Genomic DNA, 18,380 nt, shown 5'->3' with positions numbered 1-18,380 from the left:
AGCAAATTGTTGTAAAGAAGAATGCATATGCCAACCTAATAGCCCGAAAATCCAACAGAGAGGCCTCTTTCAACCCATATGAAGCCGAAATCCAAATCCCAGCTAGAAGAGTCCTCATCATTTCCCAAATCCATTGGATTTATGTCAATTAATCTCTTTCCCTACTGCAAGGTAAGATAAATCCGAATCCGTCTTGAATACTGTAAGGGTCTCAGGAGAGGCATTCAAGTAAACCCTTGTGTCATCTACAAGTCCATTGTCTAATAGCTCCTCATCTCATTTGAGGGGAGTCTCAAACCAAGGATGCCCACCTTATATCGAAGGTAGAGACTCATAGCCTTTGCCACAAATAAATATAATAGGGAAGCATATGGGCAAGGTTCTAATCATTGGGAAAAGACACCTGCAACACACTTTCATGTTTGAGAGAGAGGATTTGGAGGTGGTACACTCCTACAAGTACTTGGGCCTAGAATTCATAAAGAACTACAAGTGCAACATGTGTGTGGACAGCATCCTAGTGGGAATGAAGGAACTTTTCAGCCTACAAAGCAAATGCCAAAAGTCCCACATCTTTTTTTTTTGCAAAAAAGAGACTTCTATTAAGTATTATAGAAAACCGTTAGAGCAAGCTCCATACGGGAATACAGGATACACCATGCAATGCATGAAAAGCTCAAGAGCCAAAAAGAAAGGATTGGGGCTGATAGTGCCATTTCAATCCGGTAGCAACCTCCGAGAAAAAGGGAGAACCCCTCCAAACTCGAAGAAATACAGTCCTCCTAGAAGAGGCTGCCCGTGAAGGGCCCTGCATGCTAGCCCATATGGCTATCAAAGTGTGAACCGCGTCACTCCAAATAACCGTGAACACTTGTGATGGGTGTATCTGGGTGTCATCCAAGGCCTCTGTGCATCTGGCTCTCCAAATGTGCCAAGAGGAAATGCTGGCCAAAATCTCCTAAGAGATGTCCACTGAAACATGTGAAGTTCTGAAAGGTATATGTGGTACATCCTGAAGAGAGCAGTGCTCTATCTCCTGTCAGCGGATCGAGAGTGCCTAAGAAGAAGGCTCACCCTCATAAAACACCTGGGGCCCAGTAAGGGATAACCATGCGACCGAGCCCCAAGTCATGAAGAAAGGGGAAGTATGAAAAATGTTGAGTATCCGAGCAACTCCTTTCGAAACAATTCTCGCTTGATTGCAGTCCCAAAGGCAATGACGCACTGACTCCTCGCAGAATGACAACGAGGGCAAGAGGGATCAGCCCCAAATCGTGATCTCCACAGGTTCACTGCAATCCCAAAGCCAGAGATGATGGCCTTTTACAAAAGAGAAATCCATCCCATGCTGCCCTATGTGGGACAATAATATCTCAATGAGTGATCTTTTTAAAACGAAACTAATATGCTAGCTACGAACCAGCTCCCACGAACTCCAAGTAGAGACTAGTAGATGGAAAAATGTGCCACGAGAGGATCAACTTTGCAGCCTATGCCCATCACGGGACTACAAGATGAATGCCATACACTTCTCACCTATCAAGCCTATAGCACCTCAGGGAGAAATATGAGATAAAGATGCCCACACGCACGACGTCCACATTCTCTTTGACCGACCACCGAAAAGGATAGGAGCTTACATCAAGGAGGTATTGGCACATCGCACTAAAGTCTTGGACCGAGCACACACACTCACAAGCATTCTTAGGGATGCAAACACATGGATTGTTGTTGTTGACAACTATTTTTAGAGATGCAACATATACCTTTTTCATGGATTCACCTTTGTCCTCTTCCTCCCCCCATCTGAACCCAAAAAGACTCCTGTGCGAGAAGAAAGCTCATTCATAAGAATCCATTGGTGAGCCTTTGCTAAGCAAGGCACTCATGGACCCAGACATTTGAGGGTCTTTTCTGTTCTTTCTTTTGCAGGGCTGCCAACTGTTGACAAAGGCAACCTCCTACCTTAGGCATATTATATCTCCTGCTCCTAGTAATGGAGTTATAATAACCACTGACAAAAGAGAGAGCTACTCCAAGCCACCCTAGAGACCTCCACTCTGGTGGCACTGTTTGTAGATATGGCTAGATGAGAGCCGACTAGTCCAAGTCCTCCATCAAGTAGAAGAACCTGCTGAGTTGGTGAGGTTGATCAAGAGTCTGAGATAGTATATGATGGACATGAGACAGAGTCTCCTGATCCGTGGGAGCAGAAACAACAAACCTAACATCTCTGACTATCCTCCATTTCTGTTGAGGAGGAGCAAGCGCATAGATGGATCCTGCCCCGAGAAGAAAGAAAGATACATTTATTAATGTCTATGAAATACTGAAAGAGGCTTATGAAACCAAAATCTGAGTACATCATGAAATGCACCCCATGTAGGGGAGAGCTAGAGGTGTCCAATACACCCCCCCAAAGTACAAATGACATAAATAAAAAAATTGAAGTATCTGAGATATAGTGCTGAAATGATGGAAACACTAAAGATACTAGTACACTGGTACTTTAGCCCTAATCAGTGTCTAGGATCTGGTGGGCTCTAATACCTCTGCATGATGTCTGAAATCTGCAATGTCGCCCCTTCATTTGCCTTGTGTCTCACACATGGGAAAAGTGTGCTGGAGTCTGCTAAGACATGGGCTGACGAGTAGGGAGAAGCATTCTTTCTTTTCATCTTGGGTCTTTTGTCTTCCTTAGGCAATACTTGACAAAATGCCCAAAGAGTTTGCAAATATGACACTCATCCTAACAACCTAAAATCTCAATCCTTTGTGAAAAAAGGGAGCCATTTAGTCGCTGGAGCATATGATATGATCATCAATGAGGTTAGGGCCACAAACAATGACCCTAACAGGAGGGGCTCTGTCAGACCTAACTACCTCTGCTGCCGAAGAAGGCAAACCAGGAAGTGGAGGAACCTCCATGACCACTCTGAAAGAAGCTCCAATGGTGGGGAGGAACCAGTAGTATATCTGTGGAAGGCCCAAAAAACCTGATGAATAAAAAGGTGATCTGCCTATCCTCTTCTATTGGGTCAAAACAAAAGGAGATACAAGAGAGGTCTAAGAAAGTGTCTGGGAAAGGGGAGGAGGGGCTGGAAAATAGGGTGACTGAGAGGAGAGGGAAGGAGCAGGCATGAGAGGGGCATTGGGAAGGTGGGCAGAGGGCTGAGAGGAGAGGGAGGCAATATGGACCTGTGCGTCCGTACAGGCTGTTTGTACGTCATACAGGCTGTACAGCAAGAGGAAAGGGAGGGACTGGGCAGGGTGGCGGGGAGGCTGCAGAGGGAGGGCGGCTAGAGGGGGGGCCAGGATAGGGAAGAGATGAGGCAGAAAGGGGGGCAGGCAGCAGGTCACGCAGCAGAGGAGCAGCTGTGTTTTAGCTGTCAAACTTTTGCTATCCAAATTGAAAATTTTAGCTGCGGAGGAGGGCAACTAGAGGGGGGGCAGGGAAGGGCAGAGATGAGGTAGAAAGGGGGTGGGGAGCATTCCCTCGTTACAGCATAAGAATCACATGTAAATGTTTACTGTTGTCATCCATACATGTAAATCAGCATGCTAGTTTTGAAAACATTTTTTTATTTGCGCTTGGGATATAATGAACCTACCCTGATGTTCCAAAGAACTTCCCAAAGAACCTTGCTTTAAGAATTCCAGGCTTAGCTGCAAGCTGCTTTAGGGTTAACACAATGAGATATGTCTCCGTCTGTCCTACACCGATTCCCACGGTCTCAAAGAAAGCACATTCACTCAATATATCAGGCACGTCAGCATCATTTTCAGCATCAACTGTCTCTTCCTGATCCTCTGTCTCTGCATCTGGATCAGCTAGAGCTTTGGTAGTTCCACTGCACAACAGTCCATTCCAACAATGGCAAATCAGAGTTAAAATCTGTAGAATATTTGGCAATTGAATGTCTTAGACAAGAAGCATAAATTTTATGACAACATAAGCTCAGCCCTCAGACGCTTGAGCTATTTTGGCAATAAAAAAAGCAAGAGAAAATTCAAGTGTGCCTATCATTTCTCCTAGGATGAGACCTTGCTTAACTCTCAGCCGATGAATCTTGTCATAGGCATTCCCCTTTTTTTTTTCTCATCCAGACTTTGAGATCACATTTGCTTGGCTAGAAGCCTCAAGATGCAAGTGCACCACATTCTTTTAAGATTTGGTGTCTATAACTTACTTTTCTTTTGCACATCATATATCATTAGAGCTTCATCTTTAAGATACACTGCTTAAAATTGTTAGGACACTCCATTCCATTGAATTGGTTTCAGATGCAGGCAGAAGCAGCAAGAAACCAAGAATACAGTCCACCTCCACAACTCTTAGAAGAACCAGATTGTGATGACTCCTTATGCAGTCTTGACCCATCAGGGCCTAGTTTTCCTTTGTCTTGAAGTGTTCCAAGGAGTGGTTTTGTTCTAGCCAGGACTCGACGGAGTCCTTATCATAGGCTCATGGATATACACATTGTGCACAAGAGGGATTCCCACTCGGGACAACATAGGATCAGCAATAAGCTAGAGTTAAGAGTTTTGGAAATATCCCATATAGGGTTGACAGCCATGCAAAAACATTTTTTCCTTTGGGTTTTTTCATGTGTTGAGGGGTAATATTGGGGACACACTGGTTATGAGCTCTGGGACCAACAACTTGTAAGAGTGCGGAGCCTTAAATAGTGAGGACCTACTGGTTATCAGCGAATAGTGGGGACCCATTGATTATCAGCTATGAGGACCAACAACTTGCAAGAGTGTAGATCCCTAAATAAGAGCCTCTCAATTCACTGGAAGGCAGCTCAGATGTTGTCAAGAAAAGGAGACATGTGATTAAATTCACTAGGGGTTGGAATCACTTGGCTAGCAAAGTGATTTTCTCACAAATCATGTAGACGGAGGCAGCTCGGCACTAAATCAGGTTCCAATCTTATTGACCTAGATGGGGACTCAACATGGGAGCTCATGGCTGCTGTTGTCTTACCAGACATGGTGTTCTAGATGCACTACTACCAAGGGTGAAGTAAACCTGGAAGGACTCACCATGAATTTCAATGGACCTTCTGTATACTCTAAACCATACATGGGACCTCGGCATTCAAGTGCATAAACATTCAGGATCCCAATTTTGGCATTCCCATTCCTCATACCTCATCCCACCACTAGGGACAAAATCTATAGGCCCCTCCCGAGAAGAACGTGGCTACAGTGCCAAGGTTGAGAACATATGCTCTTGAAGCATCAAAATATCCATTGATCGCTCTCTGCAACTCCTACTATAAGATCAAGTAGTGCAACTACTATTGTGCATGTTCCAACACACTAGCGTCTAGCCCATGGAAATGATGGGGGGTTGAGGAACAAGGTCCATTTGGTGCCTAGAAGCCTACATGACCACTTCTATGAGTACGTGGATTTTGTTGGGGGTTTGGAGGGGGAGTAATCCAGATTTGAACGACAATGGACTAAAGGCATTATTCGCTCAAAACCCATCTTGAGAGCCCAATGCATAAAAAAGGAAGCCTCAACTCCCAGTCAATTGGCACACTGGTCCCATGGACAATGAGAAAACTAACAGAGCTTCTCGCTCGTGCACAAACGGATCACTGCCACTACACATCCGCATCTAGGGTTGTCTCTGGGAAAAGCAGCCTAGAAAGTGGCATGGTGACGATGTGCTACACACGGCTCCTACTGCCCCAACCAATGCTCAAGCATTTAAATCAAAGACCTTCACATCATAAGGTTGAAAAGAATAGGAGCCAATTGCTCCTCTCTATGGAAGTGAAATTGAAGTCCTAGAGAGGATGGACGGAACGCCTTACTACCACTCTAATGGCGCCCCCTTTCAAGGGCTATGAGATCAACTCTTACAGGCAGCCTAAGGAGAATCGGGGGGCTGAGTCCTTAAGTCAGGCCTAAGGAGGGGTCATGAGTGGCAAAGAGGGTGGTGCGGGGAGCCAAAAACGCCTCAAGCAGGGCAGGAAGGAAGCAAGGCCTCTGTTCTCGGCCTTGCACAAGCCAAAAAAGGTCTAGAATCCAACCCATGGGCTGGTGAGAGAGGGCAGTGCACAAGAGATCAGCAATACTCCAAGACAGGCTGTTGGCAGCCAAAGCACAAACTGACTAGAAGAAAGAAAGTGTATTAAGGTTTTCGAAAGACCAAAGGGTCTATGAGAATGAAGAAAAACCAAATACAATAAAAGCTAAAGGGTGAAAGCGGGCATCCACACCCCAGACTAATGTCTGAGAACAAAGACAGAAAGGGGGGTGGGTAGGAAGGAGGAGGCGGTGAAGCAGGGAGAGCTATCACTACCAATGGTTACAATTCAACTAGATTCCATGGAATTGCCCCCATGCCTTGGAGATTAGTTTCCTCCTCCTTCAACTAGGGAGAGGTGGTTCGATTGGGGTAGTACGCAATGCAAATTACCCTACATTTGCAGTCCACTTTGCAACTTCTGGCAGCCGGTCATGCCAGTTGGAAACATAGGGTAGTTGCTTGCTATTAGTTACCAAGTACAAAAACTGCCAACAGATGTACCGATGCCTTCAAGAAACAACCACTAAGGTAAGTACCAAATCTAGCTCCAATTGCTGCACCCTCTCTGAAGTGAACAACTCTTTTGCCACGTACTTGTAAGTAGACTTCAGTATCTCCTGGAAGGTAGAGCACTCCTGCAAAGTTCTGCCCTAAGGTTCACAGCAAACAAAGCTCCCTCCAAGGCACCTCCTTACGTTCTCCTATAGGGTTTTACGTGCACCTAGAATTGCCGCAGATGTCTGGGAGTAATGCTCTGAAAGAACTGCTCAAACTCTCAGGCTCCCTCTGCTCTTCTTCCTCTGCAGGCTGAGCACAATAGAATACTAGAACCCCCTCCCAATGGGCGGCCCTCATATAGGCATTAGGCCTTTTGATCTGGCCAACCCGACTGACAGACTCACCAACCTGGCAGACTGCCAGCCAACCCAATCTGTGGCAGTTCCAGCCCCAAACGGGCTTTTGCCTATATATTCAGGTCGCTCCTAACGGCACTTGTCTGCTGGACACTCTCCCTGCAGTGCAGTCTTCTCCAGGACCTGCACCAGCCCCGACTCTGCTAGCTCCAGTCACCATACATGCTGCTGTACTGCCGACCTGTTGCAGACAAACCATTGAAGTAATGTACCAAATCTGGCTTAAATTGCTGCACCTTCTCAAGTGGACAACTCCTCATTTGCCAAGTGACTACATGTAGGCTTCACTGTTGGTTCAAAGGGTTCACTACAAAGTTCTACTCTAGGGTTCACTACAGACAAAGCTCCCTCCAATGAATCTCCGTATGCTCTCCTATAGGGTGTAGTTCAGCACCTGGGTATGCTACAGATGGCTGGGACTGCTCAAACTCTCAGTCTCCCTTTGCTCTTCTTCGTCATGATGATCTGCAGGCTGAGCACAATAGAACACTGGAACCCCCTCCCCCCAAATGGGGGGGGCCTTATATAGGGCACTAGACCCTCTGATCTGGCCAACCACACTGACAAACTCACCAACCTTGCAGACTGCCAGCTGACCCAGTCTGTGGCTGTTCCAGCCAACCAAACAGGCTTTTACTTATTATTCAGATCACTTGTATGCTGCACACTCTCTCTGCATTGCAGTCTTCTCCAGGCCCTGTATCAGCCCTGATTCTCTGCTGCTCCAGTGTCCGTACCTGCAGCTCCTGTACCGCTGGCCTGTTGCAGACATTCCACACCTGCTGTACCTGCTGCTGCAGTATCTTCCATACATGCTGTACCTGCATTGGTAGCTGCTGTTCCTGTGTTCTGTCCTGTTCCATCCCTTTGTCCCTTTCCATAGTCTCTTGGCTGGACTACAAACAGCCCTAAACTTCAATCTGACAAGATCTGTGTACTGCCCATGTGGCAGCAAATCCAGTGCCCACATGGCAGCCCTAAACAAACCCCCTTTATCCCATCCTACGTTGTATTTCATCCTCCCCCATATCCTCCTAATATGGGGGCTCACAAGTGGGGAGGTGACCGGTCACTACCGTGACGCCAAAAATTGATATTTTTTATTTGGCATTGGTATTGTTTTCTTCTATGTTTTCTGCTCGGTAGTGAAACTTATATCAGCGTGAAGCTCTCTTCAAGGCACATGTTCCTATGTGATTAGACCTTGAATCAGATACTACTGTAAAAAGTTATGAGTCTCTGTATCTGACAGTCTGTTTTCATGACACTTTTTACCCCCGTCGAGTAAACCGCCCATAACTTTCTAGCCGCTTCTTTGTTTCTTACGAAACGTATATCAGCACGAAGCCCATCTCAAGGCGCATCTCTATATGTGTTTGAATCTTTGATATCATGTCTCTACTGAAAGTTATAGGCCTCTGTCTCTAATAACAGTTTGTTGAGTGTTTTGAGCTAATTATAAAGGTATCTATGAAGCAGGTGCAATGTTTCCTCAGAACCTACCCATCTGACCCAATCAGCCCCTTCAAACTCCTCGATATATATCAATCCATGTCATGTTGAGCCGCAAGATCTTCTTTCAACAACGTATCGCTCTTCTCTTTGGCGCAGACCGGCTTGCTGAGATTATGGCCTCTGCTGATCCTTTCCTTCTCCCTATGCTTGAGTACAACATCACTTGGGATGTTACCATCTTCATTCTCATCTAAGGGAGGAAAGTATGGTGTAGTCTCTTGGTATAAAAGCTTCTTTTTAATGTCCTTTTCCCAATGAAAAACATCTCTATTCCTCAGTTCGAAAGCAGTAGGAAGTGAAGAGGTGCGTGAAGTTTATTACCGCCAACTTCATGTCACATCTTTTGGTGGAGACGCCGGATACGTTTGGTATTAGATTCATCCCACCTTACTAAACAGTCTCGGGTGTACTTAATTGCATGTTACGCCTAGTATAGGCATGTGTTTTCTTATGTGATAAAGAAGATGCCTGGAAAAACTCCGTTAAAAGAGATTGCAGTCCGTTTAAGAGAACTAGAAGATTGTGAAAGTGATGCTCAAGCTATTCACACGGTCATCATGATCATATTCTTTATGTTTGGATTCTTGAATATGTTGGTGAATCGACAACGCCGTCAACATGCACAATGATAGATTGGAAATTGTTTCATGCACTGGCAGCTTGGTGTGAAGAAGACTTGAGTCTTTGGATAGTTTTGGACTATAACAGTGGAGTGGTGATTCTCAATGCTTTCAACTACTCTAGTTGTTATTTGATCTTAAAGAAAAGGAAGCTCATATCACCTTTGGTCAATTACTTGCTTTGTTTCCAAAACTACGGAAGGAATGGGGAAAGCTAGCAAGCACAAGAGTGTCAAAGAAGAAAAAGAAGAAAAGTGTCATTCCTGTTGTTCAAAAGGTAGATATAGATGTTGGTGATGATGTACCTGTGATTGATGTGATCATTGATGGTCAAGTGATTTCTAATGTGTACATTGATGGAGGTGCATCGATTAATGTCATGAGTGAGAAGACCATGATAGATGCTGATTTAAATTACTCTAGTACTACCTCTCCTTATCGCATCAAATTGGCTGACAACACTAGGATAAAGACCTTGGGAGTTGTGAAGAATCTAGAGGTGGATGTATGTGGAATTTCTATGCCGACTACTTTTTAGGTGATCCCTACCGAGCCAGATGCACGTGCCTATCCATTGATTTTGGGAAGGCCTTGGCTACGCAAGGTAAAGGCTGTCAAAAATGGGATACTGGAGAATTGATTTTGCAGAGAAATGATAAGAAGGTGCGCTACAACATTAGAAGTCGCAAAAAGGAAGCTGTCAAGGAGGAGTCTTCAACATCAAAGAGTTCGAGCTCTGACTTAACCGATGAAGAAGAAAAGACAGGGTGTAGCTCCGAGGAGTCCAGCTCAGAGGGTGAGGTGGAAGGAGTGGCCTTTGGTCTTTGTCTTGGTGCTGATCGGGATGAGTCAGGAGGAAACAAGGTGGTGGTACAAGAAGATCCTGTAGAGACACTTCATGTGGAGGATGTGGAGCACACTAAACGACGCCAACGCAATAAAGAGCTTCTTGGTGATTCTCTATCAGGTAGTAAGAAGCTCCAGTACTTGGATATGTTAGATGATTTTCCATGTCTCTTTGCAACAAGCTATTCACAGGTTTGACTAGTCTCTCTTGTGGAGCACAAGATTGAGTTGAAGCCAAAAAGCAAGCCAGTCGGATCCAAGCTGAGGCACTAAAGAAAGAGGTAACACAACTACTTGAGGCGGGATTCATCTTTCCTATTGATGATTCAAAATGGATATCTCCTGTAGTTGTCACACCAAAGAAAGGAAATAAGTGGCGGGTTTGTGTGAACTTTTGTCCTTTGAATGCATGCACTAAGAGGGATCATTTTCGTTTGCCATTCCAAGATGAAATACTAGACCAAGTAGCAGGGCATGAAATGTATTCTGTATGTAATGGGTATTCTGGATACTTTCAAATTCGTATTCGCGAGGAAGATCAAAAGAAAACATCATTTGTCACACCTTGGGGAGTTATTGCTTACAGAGTGATGCCTTTTGAGTTAACCAATACACCAGCTACATTTCAAAGGTTCATGAGTCAAGTGCTCAAGCCTTACTTGGAAAAGTTCATAAGGGTGTTTTTAGTTGATTTTTGCATTTATTCTCGGCGCATAGATCACATGGAGAAGTTAAAGACGGCCTTAGCTAGGATTGATGAAGCAAAAGGGTTTCTAAATCCTAGTAAGTGTCATTTGGCTAAAACAAAAGTAGTCTTATTGGGGCATTTTGTGTTTGAAGAAGGCCTGCAAAGGAATCCTGACAAGGTTCAAGCAATTATGGCATTGCCAAGTCCTGAGAGTGTCATTGGTATTCGCAGAATTCTAGGAAAGAGCAAGTATTATCAACACTTTTGTGATGATTTCACAGAAATAGTGCATCCCATGAGCTTGTTGACAAGAAAAGGAGTTTCTTTCCAATGGGATGTGGAGCAACAAGAGTCTTTTCAGCAACTTAAGGAGGCCATGAGTAAGGGCCCAATATTGAAGCCCCCTGATTGGTCTCAAGACTTTTATGTAAATCCAAGTGTATCTTTGCATTCAGTTGGTCCTATATTGCTATAAAAAGGGGAGCCACGTAGAATGTAACCCGTCTATTATGCCAGCTGACAACTTACAGAGGTGGAAACAAGGTATGAAGAAATGGAGCAGCAAGCCCTCTCTTTGGTGTTTTCAGTCAGAGAGTTTTACTCCTATTTATTACCTCAGCCATTTTTCTTCCTTACCTCTCAGTCTGTATTAGTATATCTAGTTCGCAAGCCTAATCCTGGGGGGAGATTTGCAAAATGGTTGTCAGAGCTTCAAGAGTTCTCTTTCTCTTTTGTCACTGAAAATACCACTAGATCCACTATGACAGATTTACTCACAAAACAACAGGATCTAAGAGAAGAAAAGAAATATAAGGAGGACATTAACGATGAAAGGGAGACACCACCAATAGCTTTTGTCTTGTATTTTGATGGAGCTTTTAGTCCTTCACGCCAACAAGGAGCCGAGGGGATAGTCTTGATGAATTCTGAAGGTCAAGAGGTGTGGGCAAGAGGACAAGAGCTTCCAAGTATCACAACTAACAATGCAGCTGAGTATAATGCTTTGATTCTTGGTTTGAAGGGTTGTCTTCAAAGTCAAGTTAAAGAATTGGAAGTAAGAGAAGATTCTCACCTTAATATAAAGCAAATGCAAGGGCATTACAAGACAAGAAGTCCTCATTTGAAGGAGCTTAATCAAAAGGCTATGGCACTATGTAGTCGATTTGATTTTTGCAAGTTTATTCATATAAACAAAAAAGAAAATCAAAGGGCAAATGAGTTGGCTACTCAAGCCATTGTAGTACAAGACCGGGGGGTGGTTTCTTTGGTAGACACTGGATGGCTGCAAGATGTTCAGCAATATGTGAAAGAAGGCATGTTTCCTGGAGGGTTAACTCCATAACAAAAGCAGAGATTGGTTACTTTTGGCCACGCCTCCATAAGGATATATATGAATGTCACCAATGGAACCTATCAGCTTGAGGATGTTGACGGCATGGTAATACCCGGACGCACCAATGAGTATCGCCTTAAATTCTTCTATGCTTGACTACCTTGAGGGCCATCAGAGCCTCTCTGTCACTAGAGAGGATTTGCTGGGGAGGGAAACATGTAACGCCAAAAATTGATATTTTTTATTTGGCATTGGTATTGTTTTCTTCTATGTTTGATAAGAGTTTGAGTATCAAGTGATAGCCTAGCGGCTCTCACTTATTTCTATTTTCTAAGATATTGTATGAAATTGAGAGGATGAGTGGAATGGATCAATGTAAGTACCATAGGTATGAATTATAAATACCTTGGTATGGGGTGAGAGTTATTTATGTATGGGATATTATGGGGTTTTTAGAAAATAGGAAGAGTGAGTCATATAAAGAGATGGGCTCATGTCCATGTGTTCCAATAATATAAGAGAGGCCACATGCCAAGCGTGTGGAAGGCATGTGAAGGAGTGTGGAGTCAAGAGGAATCCTTCTAGAATTCCCATGTGGAATAAGGAGGATGTCGACATATGGAAAAGAGAGGGTCCCTATGGGCTCCATGTGGGGAGACTCTTGACTTTCTCAATATTTTAAAAGTCTTGAGCATCTTTTGATGGGACACATGGCAAGAGTAGCCAAAAAGGACATGGATGGTGACATACAGGCTTATGTGATTGATGGGAAAAGAAATCTACAGACAACAATTGTAAATGGGTGAAGGAGGGTGACAAAATCTCTATAAAAGGAGCCCTCCTCTCCCTTGTTCATCATCTCTTCCACCATTAGGTCTCATGTTGCTGTAGCTCTAGTCTCCTCAAGCCTCTTCCATGAGCCTTCTCTCCCTCTTGTAGATATTCTCTTATATAGACTCTTGAGTCCATCTCTCTCTAGTTCATTCTCTCTCTATGAGTAGTCTTGGAGCTTCCGCTCCCTCTTGTACGTATGAAACCTCTTCTTCTCCCTTGTGTTTGTAGTATTTTGAGTTGCATTGGAGTGGAGCCTCACTCTATTGACCATGAAAATCACTTCGTATTCCCTCTCTTAAGTCTCTCTTCCCTTTCCTTTCTTTCAAAGCCTTAAAAGTTCTTTCTATTAGGCCGCTCATTGCACACACATGGTCCATCCATTTCTCAAGCCACCAAGGGAGTTACTTACTCTCTTCCAGGCACAATCTATGAGTGGTAGATCGTTGATGAAGATGGAGTCTTGAGGGAGCATCTTGCTCAGGCGAAATTAGCATGGGTGGAGGGCAGTTTTTATGACAATTTGACCCCCTGTTAGTGTTTTGCTCATAACTTTCTGCTCGGTAGTGAAACTTATATCAGCGCGAAGCTCTCTTCAAGGCGCATGTTTCTATGTGATTAGACCTTGAATCAGATACTACTGTAAAAAGTTATGAGTCTCTGTGTCTGACAATTTGTTTTCATGACAGTTTTTACCCCCGTCGGGTAAACCGCCCATAACTTTCTAGCCGCTTCTTTGTTTCTTACGAAACGTATATCAACACGAAGCCCATCTCAAGGCGCATCTCTATATGTGTTTGAATCTTTGATATTATATCTCTACTGAAAGTTATAGGCCTCTGTCTCTAATAACAGTTTGTAGAGTGTTTTGAGCTAATTGTAAAGATATCTATGAAGGAGGTGCAATGTTTCGTCAGAACCTACCCACCCGACCCAATCAACCCCTTTCAACTCCTCAATATATATCAGTTCATGTCATGTTGAGCCGCAAGATCTTCTTTCAACAACGTATCGCTCTTCTCTTTGACGCAGACCGGCTTGCTGAGATTATGGCCTTTGCTGATCCTTTCCTTCTCCCTATGCTTGAGTATAACATCACTTGGGATGTTACCATCTTCATTCTCATCTAAGGGAGGAAAGTATGGTGTGGTCTCTTGGTATAAAAGCTTCTTTTTAATGTCCTTTTCCCAATGAAAAATATCTCTATCCCTCAGTTCGAAAGCAGTACGAAGTGAAGAGGTGCGTGAAGTTTATTACCCCCAACTTCATGTCACACTACTATTATAACAATGCCATTAGTGCATTTCACTGGCTATCCCTCTCCAAACCCCCTTGGAAGTCCGCACATGTTAGATATTTCTCATAGGCCTCTATATCCCATGGATCAATATTTGTGCCCCCTTACCCCCAAGAACCTCAACAGGAGCTGAACCTTTGTGAGCTAAAATGTGCATGGTTTCCATGAATATGCCTATTAGCAGCCACAAAGGCTGATCCTGTGGTGAGAGCTTCAAAGAAATTTGAAGGTCTCACCACAGCATAGTAGGCGAGAAGTTTCAAAACGCAAAGTTTCGAAATGGGTTTTGGGGTTTCGGAAACGTTTCGGGGGAAACCTGAAACGTCTATAAAGAGGTTTCGTGCATAATAGGATATTTAAATATCCATTTTTTCTCGAAAATTATTAAAATACTTTAGATTATTACCACCAGAAGTCCAATACTTGAAACAACTCATGAAACATAGTGCACAGACACTTCATATGTCACTTAGAACTTGAAATTGGATGCCTGAAACATATTACGAATTTCTAAATTGGAAAATTAACAACACATCATTGTAGATTCAAGCATCAATGGTCATATTTCAGAATTGAGAAAGATACATGGAATCATGAATCATGATTCATGTCCGTGCTGCACTTGGAAGGGCTAAAGGCAAATGTATGGATGAAGATCGATTTCAGCATACGGGCGACGTGTGCACAGCGATTTGAGACGTACGGGTGGCAAAAATGCAATGCAACACTATATTTTCCAAAATCGGGACAAATTAGGGTTTTTGGAACATTGCGGGGTTTTTTGGGGGCCAGAAACACGGGTTTTAGAACCGAAACATTTCGTACGTTTCGGGCTGTCCTGAAAGACGTTGCGGGCCTACTATGCACCACAGGATATTCCTCATAGGCCTCTATATCCCATGAAGCCCTGTTTGTGCCCCTCCTCCCCCCAACAACTTCAAGAGGAGCTGAACCACTGTGAGCTCAAATGTGCATGGTTTCCATGACTATGCCTGTAAGCAGCCACAAAGGCTTAGCTTGTGGTGAGAGCTTCATGGAAATTTGAGACGCAACCCAGAAGACATCCTAATGCTTCAAAGCATATGTTTCCAACAATAGACAACTGATCGAGGTATTCGCTGGTTATATAGCCCCTCAGATTGGCTCCTTTCCGTTACTTTCTAAGGTTAATCAGAAGTTTGTTGGTTCATTACATAAGCTTCCTAAAACATCTCTACATTGATTAAAGATTCACTATTAAAGGAAAATTATCAAAGTTTTCGCTCAGCAATGTTAAGGGTATCTTCCTTTCTCATAAACATGTTCGACATGTTGGGAATATGAAGCCAAAGTGAGTCTAAAATGAGTGTTCTAGGTGGTCTAGGTGTGTTTTACATGCCACGTGTCATATTGGGAGTTATCTGGTATACACTATGGCTTTCTAGAGTCTAGTGTCACACTATATAGTGTTGTACTTGTCTATTGTCTATCACATCAGTCAACATCAAGCTCTTTGGTATCATGTGAGTATTTGTCTATTGCTTTCATTTTCTTTCCATTTCATTTCCATTATACTTGTTATCATTCCTTTCCATTCCTAGTGTTAGCTTGCTTCTCTCCCTACCACTATGATCTTTCATGTGGTATCAAAGCCATGTTCCTAGCCTTGCTCTCTCTTTCCCTTTCCCTTTCCCTTCCAAGAGGTTGAGGTCAGGGAGGCCAATGAAGCTACGCTACCTCATCCTCCTTGGAAGGCTGCCCTCTCCTCTCCTCTCATTGAGCACTCCCTCTTCTACCCAAGCCTCACCATGTTCTTTCGTCGCCATCAACTATCCCCTCCTCTCCTTACTTGAGCACTCACCATGCTCTTTCCTTGCCATCAACTACCCCCTCTTCAGCTACTACACCCCGCTGCAAACAGCCCATTGTAAGCAGGCCGTACAATCCGTACGGACTCTACGGACTGTTTTCGTACAGTCTGTGCCGTACCAATCTGCCCGTACAGCCTCGAAATACATGCCAACTCCAGCTGCTCCTGCCCTCAATTGAAGCGACACTAGCAATCGTCACATTTGCTCATTCTGCTCGACATTCTCTTGGAGCTGCTGCCCGCAACCATGGAGTCTTCCAAATCAAATACCATTTCGTTCGAGAAGTTTAATGGTAAGGATTTCCCTACATGGCAAACCAAGATGCGTCTTGTACTTATGAAAGATGGAGTGTGGAATGTTGTGCGTGGCAAGGAGAAAAAGGCACAATCAAATGAAAAGAAAATTGCATAGTGGGAGAATCTAAATTGGGTGATGACGTTATTCATCATTTTGATTTTGATTCCACTGCTCACAACTTAGGGGATAAGTTTGAAGAATTGTTCGGCAACAAAATCATCAATTCAAAGGTATTCCTCAGATAGGAATTCTTCAAGCTACAAATGAAGCATGAAGACTCTCTTCTTGCTCACTTGAATTATATGGAATCCCTTGTCACTCAGCTTGCTAGTCTGGCGGCCCTTGTAGGGAAAGATGATCAAGTTGCTGTGCTCCTCTCGAGCATTGAGGAAAATTCTAAGTACCGGGAGATCATACCAACATTGCGTGTGACACAAATGGGTTATCATGATATGGTTGCTATGCTTATTGATCATGACAGACGGTATGCAGACACTCAGGACTCCACTGTATTGTACTCCAAGGGCAAAGGCAAAGGCAAATTCAAGCCTTTCAAATGCAATCACTGTGGGAAGCTTGGTCACATCGAGGATCGCTGTTTCCAGAAGCTTGCCAAGCAACGACACAAGGATCATGTCAACTTGGTTGGGGCTGCAACAAGTGAAGACGAAGAAGAAGATGATGCTTCGACACCGACTCATGCTCTTACTGCCGACATCAGAGATATCTCTCTCTATTCAGAGGTCTATGTACCTGATGATCGGGACTTTTGTTTCTGATCTATTATTCCTACAGCTTGACGTATTTTAGGGTCCTCTGCCCTAGGTAGTCCCCCTAAAATGATATGTATTGAGTGTTTGGTTTTCATTGAGTCTAAAGGTCCTCTGCCTTGGATAGTCCTCCTAAAAAGATATATTGGTTTTCATATTTTGATGTATGGCTTCCTAACATGCCCTGTTATGAAGCCAAGGGGGGATGTACTGTGGGAGCCATGTATTGGCTTTGATAGGTCTCGTTATCAGGCCTGGCCGAGTTCCAGGATATTGGTGTATTCCTAGACCTGTATTCCTAGACCTATGAGCTGGTCATGTAGCCATGCTATAACGTGAGCCTCTGAGCATGTTGAGTCTCAGGCCATGAGAGAGCTTGGATCAACCTCTAAACAAGCTCAGACTTTAGCCTCTGAGTTACATAGGGTGCACAGTTTGATGACTGCCATTGTCATGTTCTGTTCTTGGTTCCATTCCAGTAGTCTCTCACTTTGCCTTCATGGGGGGGTGTTTAAATATGAAGCCAAAGTGAGTCTAAAATGAGTGTTCTAGGTGGTCTAGGTGTGTTTTATAGTCTAGTGAGTCCTAGACATGCCACGTGTAATATTGGGAGCTATCCCATATACGCTATGGCTTTCTAGAGTCTAGTGTCACACTATATAGTGTTGTACTTGTCTATTGTCTATCACATCAGTCAACATCAAGCTCTTTGGTATCATGTGAGTACGTGTCCATTGCTTTCATTTTCTTTCCATTTCATTTCCATTATGCTAGTTATCATTCCTTCCCATTCCTAGTGTTAGCTTGCTTCTCTCCCTACCACTATGATCTTTCAGGACACCTTAACTACATCTTAGAACTAAATTAAAATACACCATTTTTCAAACAACGTATTATGATTGCAACATAAAACTTGTCATTGCATATCTTTCTTTTTTTTCTGAAAATGAAACACTGTTAAAATATACTTTTTTAATTCCTTCAGATTTCAACAAATTTGGAAAAACACCAAAGATCAATAAATTTAGGGAGTTGAAAACATGAATAATGAACCATTAATGATGTTCACTTACTTGAATAGCTCCAAAAACATTTGCACTGTCTTCTCTTCATTGGGATTCCTTCCTTCCAAGGGAAATGTTGATGCATCCTCTAGAAGCAATCGTGTTTGCTTCAATAACATGCTTGTCTCCAATAGATCGATAGCATCATCTGCTTTTGTCTCTAAAATCTGCATACGTCAACAAAGATGTAAAAGCCTCTAAATGGGTGTAGTACATCCATATGTCTATATACATATACATACATCTATCTATCTATGTATGTTGATAGATAGATAGATAGATAGAGAGAGAGAGAGAGAGAGAGAG

The 18,380-nt window shown here is 43.5% G+C and overlaps 1 protein-coding gene across 4 annotated transcripts in view; it reads right to left on the bottom strand.

Annotated features, from left to right (window-relative positions):
* The window catches only part of LOC147900328 (flagellar radial spoke protein 4-like), an 89,040-nt gene that overhangs the window by 48,146 nt on the left and 22,514 nt on the right, over positions 1 to 18,380 (bottom strand). For 2 of the 4 annotated variants that reach the window (XM_087377277.1, XM_087377278.1), the window contains exons 2-3: positions 18,084 to 18,241; positions 3,612 to 3,851 (exon numbers count right to left, since the gene is read on the bottom strand). In XM_087377277.1, coding sequence (XP_087233403.1) covers positions 3,612 to 3,851; positions 18,084 to 18,241 — 398 coding nt within the window. Of the gene's footprint in view, positions 1 to 3,611; positions 3,852 to 18,079; positions 18,242 to 18,380 lie in introns of those variants that run through there. The other 2 variants (XM_087377279.1, XM_087377280.1) reach the window with 2 other exon arrangements.

Source organism: Dipteris shenzhenensis, chromosome 7, assembly GCF_047967505.1.
Source record: "Dipteris shenzhenensis isolate YYH24624 ecotype China chromosome 7, Dip_SZ_1.0, whole genome shotgun sequence".
Taxonomy (NCBI): Eukaryota; Viridiplantae; Streptophyta; class Polypodiopsida; order Gleicheniales; family Dipteridaceae; genus Dipteris; species Dipteris shenzhenensis.
This window is presented reverse-complemented; position numbering and strand designations above follow the sequence as displayed.